Here is a 12,029-nt window from a genome sequence, read left to right as displayed (position 1 = left end):
GTATACTTGCCTGCTATGGGTGCATTTTCACCAGCAAAAAAAAAGTCAGCCAAGTGCTGAATGGTAGCTGCAGTAACTTCAATGGCTGTCTCATTCCAACAAGCATCAGCAATGTGTACATCCTCGTCAGACAACTAAAGATCTACGGCCACCATAGAAATGGAAAACAACAAAGGACGCAAGGATTCTGCCATGGATAGTCCCAAGCCTAGCTGCAAAAGGAGGAAGGTTGGGCATGGGGCTAGCAACCACATTCTGTAAAAACCCAGGGCTAAAGAAACACCAACAAGAGCTCCAAAGGCATCATACCTGGGAGAGGCAGGATCTTTGGTACACCTGGGGACAATTTGAAAGACTGGCCCTAAACAAAGGTATCTGGCAAGCTGCTGTCGGTGACCTATGCCCCAGTAGGGGTGATGGACTTAACTAAGTAAGTAAATGAAGTAAGACATTCTCTACATGCTCATGTTGCCACATAAAAATAAGAATGCCTGAATTTACTCAGCAACATGACATCACAGGTAACCAGAACTGACACTGTAACTACCCACAAGGCATTATTGTTAGCACAGAACAGGATCATTGTGGGCACTTGGGTAACTGAGCAGCTTCCTATCTGGGCAGTGGAGAAATGGACAACTTGGGAGATCCCAAACTATCTTCAGACTTCAATTTAGGTAGCCAAGAATGAACACTGGGGCCAGACATACCTGGGAGCACAATTGCGAAGAGGCAGGTGATAGACAAAGTTCTGTTTTGGGCACTGTTCAAGGGGACACCATGCCAAATTCAAGATGCTGGTGAAGCCAACTTGCAAGCTTTCAGCTGTGCTCGCTAATGAAAAGATATTTAGCTTTGGTGTATAATAGGACAAGAAGCAAAATCTCAATGGTTGGGCAGCATCAGAGAGGGAAAGGAACTGATAGTTTTTTTCTGATTGAGACTCTTCATCAAGACTGAATGTGGAGTGGGAAGGTAGCTGGTATACAGAGGAGAGGAGGTGGGCTGAAACAGGACTGGTAGATGCACCGAGGAGAGGTAAGGAATGATGAGCAGATGGAGCTAAGGGGGGAAAGGAAAGGATGGAGTTAGGAGAAACAGGCAAGCTGGTGCTGGATAGAAAAAGACAAGGGAAAAACAAAGGGAATGCTTCAGAAGGGAGGGGGAAAATGAAGATGAAGGTTGAACAGTGATGAGTAGGGAACTAAAGTTTACAATGTTAATATATGCTAAGTAATGAAGGTGATAATGGGAACTATTTAAGGGAGAGAGAAGCAGAAAACCACACAGGATCCAATGGCTGTAAGTGTGTGGGTAATCAATGGATAAAACCAGGAATAGGAAGGAGATGAAATGGGTGATGGGGTTGCTTGAGGGGTGGATATGGGAAAGGGAACAAAAATGGGAGGAATAGAACCAGATTAGATGTGAAAACGGAGGTGACAGTAACCTAAAATGGGAAAAATCTGAGCATTGGGTTGCAGAATGTAGAACGTGAGATATCTAGTTTGTCTTTCTCCTCATTATGGCATTGGGAAAGACGAGAGATGGACAGGTAAGTGTAGGAAATGGACAGAGGGTTGAAGTGGCATGCAACTAGAAGTTACAGATGGAGATTGCAGTTGGGGGGAAGATGCTCAGCAAACAGGTCACCCAGTCTGCACTTGGTCTTGCTGATGCAGCAGAGATCTCAATGTAAGCAGTAAATCCAGCAGACAAGATTGAAGGAGGTGCACATAAATCTTTGCCTTACCTAGAAGGGTTACTTATGTCACTGTATGGTGGTGGTTTAGAAACAGGTGTTGCACCTCCTGTAATTTCAAGGGAAAGTGCCATGGATGAAGAAGGGGTAGGTGGAGAAGACTGAATGGGATGGAAACAGAAAAGGGCAAGAAGTTGTCCAAGTGAATTTAAGGGTGGAATGGAAGTAAATGGTGAAGCTCATATACTGACAAATTCTGCAGGAAGTAGCACCAACAGAGAAAGAGTTGAGCAATGGAATCAGAGAACACTTGTTTGGAGTAAAGACTGTTACAGGAAGCCAACAAAAAGACAGGTATTGCTGAGGCCTATACAAGTGCCTGTGGCTGTACCTGTGATTTGCAGAAAGTGAGAGGAACTGATAGAGAAGTCAAACAAGTTCTGTCAGGTGAATGGAAGTATTAGTTCAAGGTAACTGGTGGGTTTGTTTTTGAAAAGCTAACCAACAGAAGTGATAAGAGTAGGGTAATAAACATTATTTATTTCAGCTTTAGGAACGTCTTGGACAAGGTCCTGCATGGGTAGGATTATCTGGAAGGTTCGAGTCACAGGAGATCCAGGGTGAGCTAGTCAATTGGATACAAAATTGGCTTGGTGGTAGCAGTTAGAGCACAGTACTAGAGGTCTTTATTTCAGACTGGACGCTTGTGATCACAGGGATTGATGCTGAGTCCACTGTTGTGTGTCATCTATATTAACAATTTGGATATGAATGTAGTTGGCATGCTTAAATAGGTGGTATAGCGGACAGTAAAGAAGGCTATTTAAGATGATGACAGAATATCGACTAACTGGAAAAATACACATAGAAATAGCAAACGAAATTTAACTCAGGCAAGCGTGAAGGGTTACATTTTATTAAGTTAAATTTGGGCAGGTCCTAAATAGTAAATGGGTGGGCCCTGGAGAGATTTGTAAAACAGGAAGACCTAGGAGTAGAAGCTATGCATCTGATCCCCTCCAGGTTATCCCTGACTTCTGCATTTCAATGTGAAGTCAGACACAAGTACAATCACAAGGGGAAATAACTAAGTTTACTTTGGAACTACCAAGTGGTGAGAAAAAACCATCCCAATAATGACCAAAGCAACTTTCTACTTCTGTAACTCCTATTTGATGTCATCATGGAATGATCTTCCACAGCCATTTTCAGGAATGCTACACATTTCCATAAAAAATTGTGACTAAACAATTCTTTTAAATACCTCTAACATTTCAGCAACTAATCCCCATCTAACACACCACTATCATTGATTTACCAACCACAGGAGTCTTCTCCGAGATATCCCTACTTCAACACCATAACTCTGCTGGGAGTACAGCAAACACTGCATATAATCTACTAAAATATAATGAAGTTATTGTGGCAAAGTGGAAATAACTACAAAGAAATTTCTGTCCATTTATTCACTATTTAATCGAAAAATAACATTGCTAACTTTGGGTATTTCTATAAAACCCTGCTTAATCTTGAGTTACAGCAAAAAAGAAAGGAACTCATCTTGACTTCCAGGTGGATCTCTATCATTTAAATGATGTATAATTAAATGAGATAAAGAATATAAATAAATGTACAGCAAGACATTACATTGGTATAAGTTAGATAACATTTACAGAACATTAGATATCTGCAGGCACACTATAATGAAGATTTTAATGTATTTGTAAATCACCTCAGCTCCTACAGTTTAAATAGCTGAAATTAACAATTCAACAAACCACATGTAAATGTTCATCTCTATTACCTCTGGACTGAGAATGGCAGTGCTGTCACTGGGAACATCCTCTTCATACCCTTTTTGATGGTAGCTCTCCGTCTCAGGGCCTACACTTCCCTCACTAGGGCACTTACTGTATGAACAGCGTGGACTATTACAATCTGCACTGGAATGAGACAGTTCACACTTGTCATCAAGTTCTGACGGTGTGTATGAGAGATGTGGCGATCCATTGTCATCCTGATAAGGAGGAGGCTGAAGTTCATCAAGTGGGGGTGTCCTCCTCATCCTCTGAATACAGTGCTCTGATCAGAATTAACATTATAAATTAATCGAAAGCAAAATTTCACATTTAACATATATAAAATTCATTATTGAATGAAGCAATACTAATCAAAGAATTGAATAGCAGATTTTATTTTACAAGAACTTTCCTTCAAAACTCCCTGGGTTATTCATCCTATTACTCAATTTGATATTTTAAGCAATCTTACAGCTGCTTCATTTTTAAAAAGTGATGGTAAATGACAATGCATGTGTTATTGAAACTTATTATACCAGAAATTACTTTGGCATAAAATATAATACAATAGCAAAGTAATTATCTTATGGTTGAAATTCATTAACCCTTGATGGAAATGCAACATGCTGTTGTTGGGTGAGGGTAGGTTCCACATAGCAGTTTTGTCCTTCCTGGTGAAAAACTCTTTCAAATACAAGATTGAACATAAATGTGACCCTTGGACTATCCCAATCCATCCAGCTAAATTCATCACTTGTTTCTTAAATGGTACTGGTCAACTCAGTAGAATATTTTTCAAAATAGAAACATAGAAACATTGGAAACCTGCAGCATAATCCAGGCCCTTCAGCCCACAATGCTGTGCCGAACATGTACTTATTTAGAAATTACCCCGGGTTACCCATAGCCCTATATCTTTCTAAGCTCCATGTATTTATCCAGGAGTCTCTTAAAAAACCCTATTGTATCTGCCTCCATCACCACCACCAGCAGCCCACTCCACACATTCACCACTCTCTGCGTAAAAAACTTACCCCTAGCATCTCCTCTGTATCTACTTCCGAGCACCTTAAAACCGTGCCCTCTTGTGTTAGCCATTTCAGCCCTGGGAAAAAGCCTCTGACTATCCACATGATCAATGCCTCTCATCATCTGATATGCCTCTATCAGCTCACCTTTCATCCTCCATCGCTCCAAGGAGAAAAAGCCAAGTTCACTCAACCTATTCTCATAAGGCATGCTCCCCACTCCAGGCAACATCCTTGTAAATCTCCTCTGCACCCTTTCTATAGTTTCCACATCCTTCCTGTAGTGAAGTGACCAGAACTGAGCACAGTACTCCAAGTGTGGTCTGACCAGGGTCCTATATTGATCATTTGTAATCACAGTAGGCTCTGTTATTGATTTTAGGTTTTTTTAACCCTGAGGTGTGAGCAGCATACCTGCTTTGATGGCATGATGCAAAATTTGGTTCTATCCACTCTCCACCTGCTCTGTTTCCCTTCTGTAAATGGAATATTGTTCTTGTACCAGCTTTCAATTCTTTCTGCCCAGTCCATCTCCAACAAAAAGCTTGTCTTGAGACCTTCCACTGATTCTCCAACTGGTTTGTTTAATTTATCTGTTACCAAGATTCAGGCCTCAAACTTATCACATTATATTTTACATTTCCAGTTTTACAATCCCTATCCTCCCAACAAGTACATTCACCAGGCATATTACTTGCAGCTTATCTTTGAACTTGAAATTCTTCTCTAAATGCTAGCTAAAGCAGCAAATAACAAAAATGTTTAAAATGATTTCTTAAGTACCTTAACACAATTTTTCTTGGTGCAATGCTTATTCTTTAAGTTATTTTGAGTCATTGCAAGTAGAAAAATGAAATCTATCAATGAGAGAATTTAAATGTTTACGAAAACTTCAAAAGTGTCCATTAAGAAGCTGCTTTTGGTTCTCTTATTTAGCGATACAGTACATAACAGGCCCTTCCTCCCCTGTGAGCTGCACTGCCCAGCAACCCACCTATTTAATCCTAGCCTAATCACAGGACAATTTACAATGAGCAATTAGCCTACCAATCAGTACATCTGTGGACTGTGGGAGGAAACTAGAGCACCCATGTGGTTTACGAGATGAACGTACAAGATCTTTATAGACGGCACTGGAATTGAACTACAAACTCTGAAATGCCCTGAGCTGTAATAGTGTCACATTAGCTACTACGCTACCATGGAGCCCAAAGTGGATCAAGACCAAGAACAAGCGGAAGGAGCAGCTCAGCACCTATCATATATGATTTTTAATCAGAGTTTTATCATTGTTGCAATAGGAAAGGACTTTAAAACCCACTTGAGCCAAATGCCTAGCACACCAAATCTTAATAGCACCGGAGATCATTTAGCCAATATGTTTTTAAAAAGCAATCCAATAAGTTCCATTTTTCCACATCGTCCTGGAAGTTTTTTTCTTTTTATTGCTTACCCAATTCCCTCTAGAAAGCCTTGACTGACTGTTCTTGGATCACCAATGGAAGCATATTGTGGCTTTATCATTTGACAGCCAACATACTTCAGACAGAAACCAAGAATGGAAGATTATAATCAAAAATTGAATTCCCTAGCCTTTGTTTCAAAAAGACATTTGAAGCAATGTTGAATTTCTCTCTCATACAGTCCAAAATTCAAATTCTGTCACCAATACTCACTGAAATCCCATATCCTTTAATAATCATGCATTATTTATGGATCTATCACTTATAGAAAAAATGAGTAAGGCTTCCTGGCTATAACATTTCCCTGCTATAATATTTGGTTGATCCTGGAGACTTTTATAAAGTAAACAGATCTTTACGGCTTTATAACAACTAAAAAACAATTACAGAAAAGCCTGTTTATGGGTCCTGACTGATATTTTGTTTTAAACTTTCCTTCTCCCTTAAAATAAATTATACTAAGTAATGACTGTTAAATTTGTAAAAAAAAAATGTTCTTTTCACAGCGGTTTACTCATAATTCTGTATCCAATCAGTATTCTACATATCATTCTACTTTTCTATCAACATTCAGAAGTGCCACTAAAGAGCATCCATGTAAGAAGAAATATGGTAGCTTGTTGCTCTTAACTTGCAGTCCCTCCTCAAGTAGCACCAGAACCAATGTTGACAATCTGAGTAGAGATACCTGCAGTCTGCAAAAATGGGAGCTAAAGGAGAATGTTTAAAAATGATGATTATGACTCTAATATTTGCAATGAACTTCAGGTCAATTTCATAAAAAACATCAAGTTGTATTTCTAGGTGGATAATACACTTCCAAATCAAGATTATTATGAGCAAAGCAAAATCAATGATGTTAAAAACAACACAACTTATGTTATATGATAAACGAAAAAGGCTGTAGATCTCTGGAAACCCAAAGCAACACACACAAAATGCCTGAGGAACTCAGCAAGACAGACAGCATCTATGGAAATGAATAAATAGTCAACATTTTGGGTCAAGGTCATTCTTTGGGACAGGAAAGGATGGGGTAGGATGCTAGAATAAAAGGGTGTGGGGGAAGGGAAGGATGATAGCTAGAAGGTCATGTCAGGTGGGTAGGAAAGATAAAGAGTGGAGAGGAAGGAATCTGATAAGAGAAGAGAATGGAACATAGGAGAAAAGAGAGGAGGAGAGGACCTAGGAGGCGGTGATAAGCAGGTGAGTAGAGGTAAGAGGCCAGAGTAGGGAATTGAAGAGGGGAGGGGGGAAGGAGAAATTGATATTCATACCATCAGATCTGAGGCTAACCAGATGGAATATAAATTGTTGCTCCTCCACCCTGAGGGTGGCCTCACCTTGGCACAAGAGGAGGCTATGGACCAACACGTTGGAAAGGGAATGGGAATGGGTATTAAAATATTTGGTCACCGGGCAGTTCTGCTTTTGCTGGATGGAGTGAAGGTGCTCGATGAAGCGGAACCCCAATTTACAACAGGTCTCAATCATGTAGAAGAGCCATATTGGGAGCACTGGACACAATAGACAATCCCGAGAGATTTGTAGGTAAAGTGTTGCCTCACCTGGAAGAACTATTTGGAGCCTTGAATAGAAGTGAGGGAGGAGGTGAACAGGCATGTGTAGCACTTAGACCATTTGCAGGGCTATATGCCGAAAGGGGGATTAGTGGACAGGGACGAGTGTTCAAGGGAATCATGGAGGGAGCGATCTGATTGGTGGTAGGATCTCTTTGGAAATGGTGGAAGTTGTGGAGCATATGTTGGATACCGATGATCATGAGGTGGTAGGTAAGGACAAGAGGAAATCTCTCTGTTGAAGTGAGTGGAGGGAGGATGGGATGAGCATAGAAGTTTGGGAAATGGAAGAGGTCTGGGTGAGGGCATCCTCAATGGTGGAAGAAAGGAAACCCTGTTCTTTGAAGGAGGAGGATATCTCTGATGTCCTGGAATGGAAAGCTACATCCTGGGAACAAGTGCGGCACAGAGCAAGGAACGGAGAAAAGGAAATAGCATTTTTGCAGAAGATAGGGTGGGAAGAGGTGTAGTCAAGATATCCATGGGAATCAGTAGGTTTATAAAAGTTGTTGGTCGACAGTTTGTCTCCAGAGATGGAGACACAGAGATCAAGAAAGTGGGGGAAGGTGTCAGAGATTGACCGAGTGAATTTAAGGCAGGGTGAAAATTGGGGGCAAAGTTGATGAAATTGACAAGCTCAGCATGGGTGCATGAAGCAGCAGCAATGTAGCAGAGGAAGAGTTAGGGACTGTTACTGGGTAAGAGTTGAAAAATGGACTGTTCTACTTAGCCAACGAAGAGGAAGGTGTAGCTGGAGTCCAGGGCTATCCCTCAAGCCAAAAGAAAGTGCGAGGAGCCAAAGCAAAATAGGAATGGGGGGGGTCTGTCAAGAGGAAGATGGGAAACATAATGTAACAAAAGCAGAACTGAAGACGGATGTTACTATTTACATAGATTACACAAAATACATGCAAATGGAGATCATCTCTGCTAGCATTCAAGCGTTCAGTTCAGGTCATCTTCAAACAGCACATGAGGAGTGGAAACAGAGTTGAACTTTCAGGTCAAGGTTTTTTCAACAGAGCCAGATAAATGAGAAAAAGTATGTGTTAAGTTGCAAAGAGGAGTACAGATGTAGAAAAGGGAGTGAATGTCTGTAATAGGGCGCAGACCAAAGTTCTCAAGGTAACAATTACCAGCTAAATCAGCAATTCGTAAGACAGAAGAGAAAATTGAAGAACACTGAAACAATGAGTTACCTGAAATTAATAAATTCAATATTATGAAGCCATCAACACATCCAGCTCGAAAAAATTTTCCTTAAGTTCCTTTTTTCTCCCCTTCAGAGTATTATTGCACGATTGCAGGAGGCCAAAGACCAGATGGTCAGAGTAAACATGGGGAGGACTAAAAGTGACTAATGAGAGAAGCTTAAGACCACTATTGCAGATTGAGTGATGTTCTGAAAAGAGGTCACACATCTGTATTTAGATTCCGCAATGTAGTGAGTAGTAACTCTGCTACACTAAATTAGAAGAAGTGCTACTAAATTATTGCTTCACCTGAAAGGACCATGTTTGTTCCTGAATGATGGGAAGGATATAGTCAAAGATCAGTATCTCCTGCACTTGCATAGGGAAGTGCCCAAGGAAGGGAAGTAATTGGTAGAAATGGAAGGGTGATCCAAGAGGTTGCAGAGAGTTTGGTCACTTCAGAATGCTGAAAATGGAGGTCGAGCAGTGTGTGATCCATTGACTGTGTGGTTAGTTGGATGGAAGGTGAGGACAAGGCATACCTTATACATGGTCTGGCTGGAAAAGAAGGCAGTGAGACCAGTGCTGCAGAAATGAAGAGACATAGCAGAAAACACCATTGCCGAGCAAGAGACTCACTCACAGAAATTTTACAACTCAAACAAAAAAATACTTACTCAATGAGGAAGAACAGGAACGGCCCTTCACCATACTCGTGGAACCCACATATACTCTTTCCATTTGGACAAAGCAAGACATTTTTATTCACATGACGTAAAGCACCTCCGTCAATGTACCACATTGACCAACCCAAGGTGAAGAAGTATGTGATTAATTTCTTCTGATATCATCACACACAGCTTCATCAACCTGTGCTTAAAAATCCCTGCACTTGATCAGGATCTACTAGTTTGTCTAAAATATCAACTTGCTCAATGCAGGCTTCAGTGACAGTACCCGAAGCATGTCAGATTGTCTCCAGTTCATATATTCCTTACAAGGGCGTTCTGCTATCCCTTATTTTGTGCACTATTACACAGACCAAATCTTACTTAATTGGAGTAGGAGAAATACACTTTTGTTGCACACTATGCTTTAAGTTTGCAATATACAAATTAATCTTTCTAACCCTTTTACAATTAAGGAAAATGGAAGGCACCAGTGATATAATTATTGATTAATACAGCATGAAAATATCAACCAAAAAGCACCTATTTACTCTTACCCCATTTTGTTCAAATACATTTTCATCAACTGCCTCCATATTCTCCCACTCATGTACACATTAATGTCAACTTACAATGGTCAATTAATCTACTAACCTGTGCATCTTGGGAACACAAGGTAAACCCATGTCCTGACAGGGTGTACATGCAAACTCCACATTGACAGCATTGGGGGTTAGGATCGAACCTAGACCAAGGGACCTGTGTGGTATCAGTTGTACTACTTATGCCACAGTGCAACTGCCAGAGCCTCATCAACAAAGCAGGTATGATAAAGATAAGAAACAGGACTGAATAACACTGATACATATATCCAATGAGGAGGTTGTTTTGGGTTTCCATAGCTATGTCTTTGACTTGGAGAAAGTAAGATAAGTTGAAGAAGTTGTAGATCCATAGTGTCATATTGACAAGCTACACAGAAATAGGTTCTTCAGCCTATTAAGTTTGTGCCAACTATCAATCACACATATGCACTAATCCTACATTAATCGCATTTTTTATTCTCCATATGTTTCCTTCAACTCCCCCAGATTCCACCGTTCACTAATACTCGACAGCCAATTTACAGTGGCAAATTAATTTATCAATTTCTATGTCTTTAGAATGTGGGGGGATTCAGAGCATTCTGGTCACAGGGAGAAGGTGCAAAATCCACAATGAGGGCACCCAAGCTCAGGAATGAACTCGGGTCTCAGGCACTGTAAGGCAGCTACTATACTTCACTGTGCCACTAGGCTGTCTAATGTTATTGAATGTAATAACAAGCTCAGCCAGGAAGAGAGTGGTGATAGAAGATTGGTTAGACCTTGGTTCAAGGAAACAGTGAAGAACCTTTTAATTACATGAATGTGGGATGAGGGTAAAGAAGACTGAATGTTCAGACTGAAGGTAACACATTTGGTAAGAGAAAAACTGGAAATTGTCAAAATGGCAGAAGACATCAGAAGTGTACGTAAGAAGATGGGGATGGAACTAGACTCTCTGAAGGTGGTGTCTGAAAAGAGGATGTTGTCCAAGTTGCATGCCATCTTGGACAATGTCTCCCATCCACTACATAATGTACTGGTTGGGCACAAGAGTACATTCAGCCAGAGACTCATTCCACCGAGATGCAACACAGAGCATCATAGGAAGTCATTCCTGCCTGTGGCCATCAAACTTTACAACTCCTCCCTTGAAGGGTCAGACACCCTGAGCCAATAGGCTGGTCCTGGACTTATTTCCTGGCATAACTTACATATTACTATTTAACTATTTACGGTTTTATTATTATTTAATTATTTATGGTGCAACTGTAACAAAAACCAATTTCCCCTGGGATCAATAAAGTATGACTATGACTATGACTAAGAGACTGGATCAAGCTTGGAAAAAGTAAGTGCTGAAAGACAAGTGCAGGCTGAAACTATGGGATACAATTCATTGTTGACTTAAGTATAATTTTTTCAAAATGTTATGCATATGCTGTTCAAAAAACAATGCTGTATTTTGGACAATATTACAATGTCATTCCTAATAAATCATAAAAAGTTGTTATCATTGCAGCACTGCTTTAAAATCAAGGAGTTCTAAGTGAATCTATTCTGTTGACAAGGAGAACGAAGGAGCCTTTAAGCCACTGAATACACAATTTATTTTCTGGCAACCAACAGATGCTGTACTGTCAGCATCTGTGGTTTCAAATTGTTTCAACTTGGGTTAATGCCAAATGTAGAGGTAGAGTTAAATCAATTATGGGGGGCTGGGCAGGGCACTTTTTTTCAGAAGCAAATATTGTAATTGGCAATAGACAGTGGGAAAAGTTTTTTTTCTACAGTTTGATTTTTTCATATACTGAATGCCTTTATTGTCAATCTAATTTTATAGTCAATATAGTAGGAGCCATGCATCTGTTCTCTATCTGCATTGTACTCTGTGTAGCATGATTATTATGGCAACTAGTCATGAGTGGAGGGTGTGGTAAAAGCAAAGCAAATAAGTTACGTCTTCATGCTTTCTTCATTGCAGTTTGTCATAGCTCAGGACTGACAGATGT

The 12,029-nt window shown here is 40.3% G+C and overlaps 1 protein-coding gene across 2 annotated transcripts in view; it reads right to left on the bottom strand.

The window, feature by feature from the left end:
* Positions 1-12,029, bottom strand: part of LOC140202181 (synaptotagmin-14-like) — an 83,663-nt gene that overhangs the window by 51,151 nt on the left and 20,483 nt on the right. For both annotated transcript variants that reach the window (XM_072267054.1, XM_072267053.1), the window contains exon 3: positions 3,507-3,784. In XM_072267054.1, the coding sequence (XP_072123155.1) occupies positions 3,507-3,784 (278 nt within the window). The remainder of the gene's footprint in view (positions 1-3,506; positions 3,785-12,029) is intronic.

The sequence above is a fragment of the Mobula birostris genome, chromosome 8 (assembly GCF_030028105.1).
Source record: "Mobula birostris isolate sMobBir1 chromosome 8, sMobBir1.hap1, whole genome shotgun sequence".
Lineage (NCBI taxonomy): Eukaryota > Metazoa > Chordata > Chondrichthyes > Myliobatiformes > Myliobatidae > Mobula > Mobula birostris.
The sequence above is the reverse complement of the archived record's forward strand: the minus strand, read 5'-3'. Positions and strand labels throughout refer to the sequence as shown.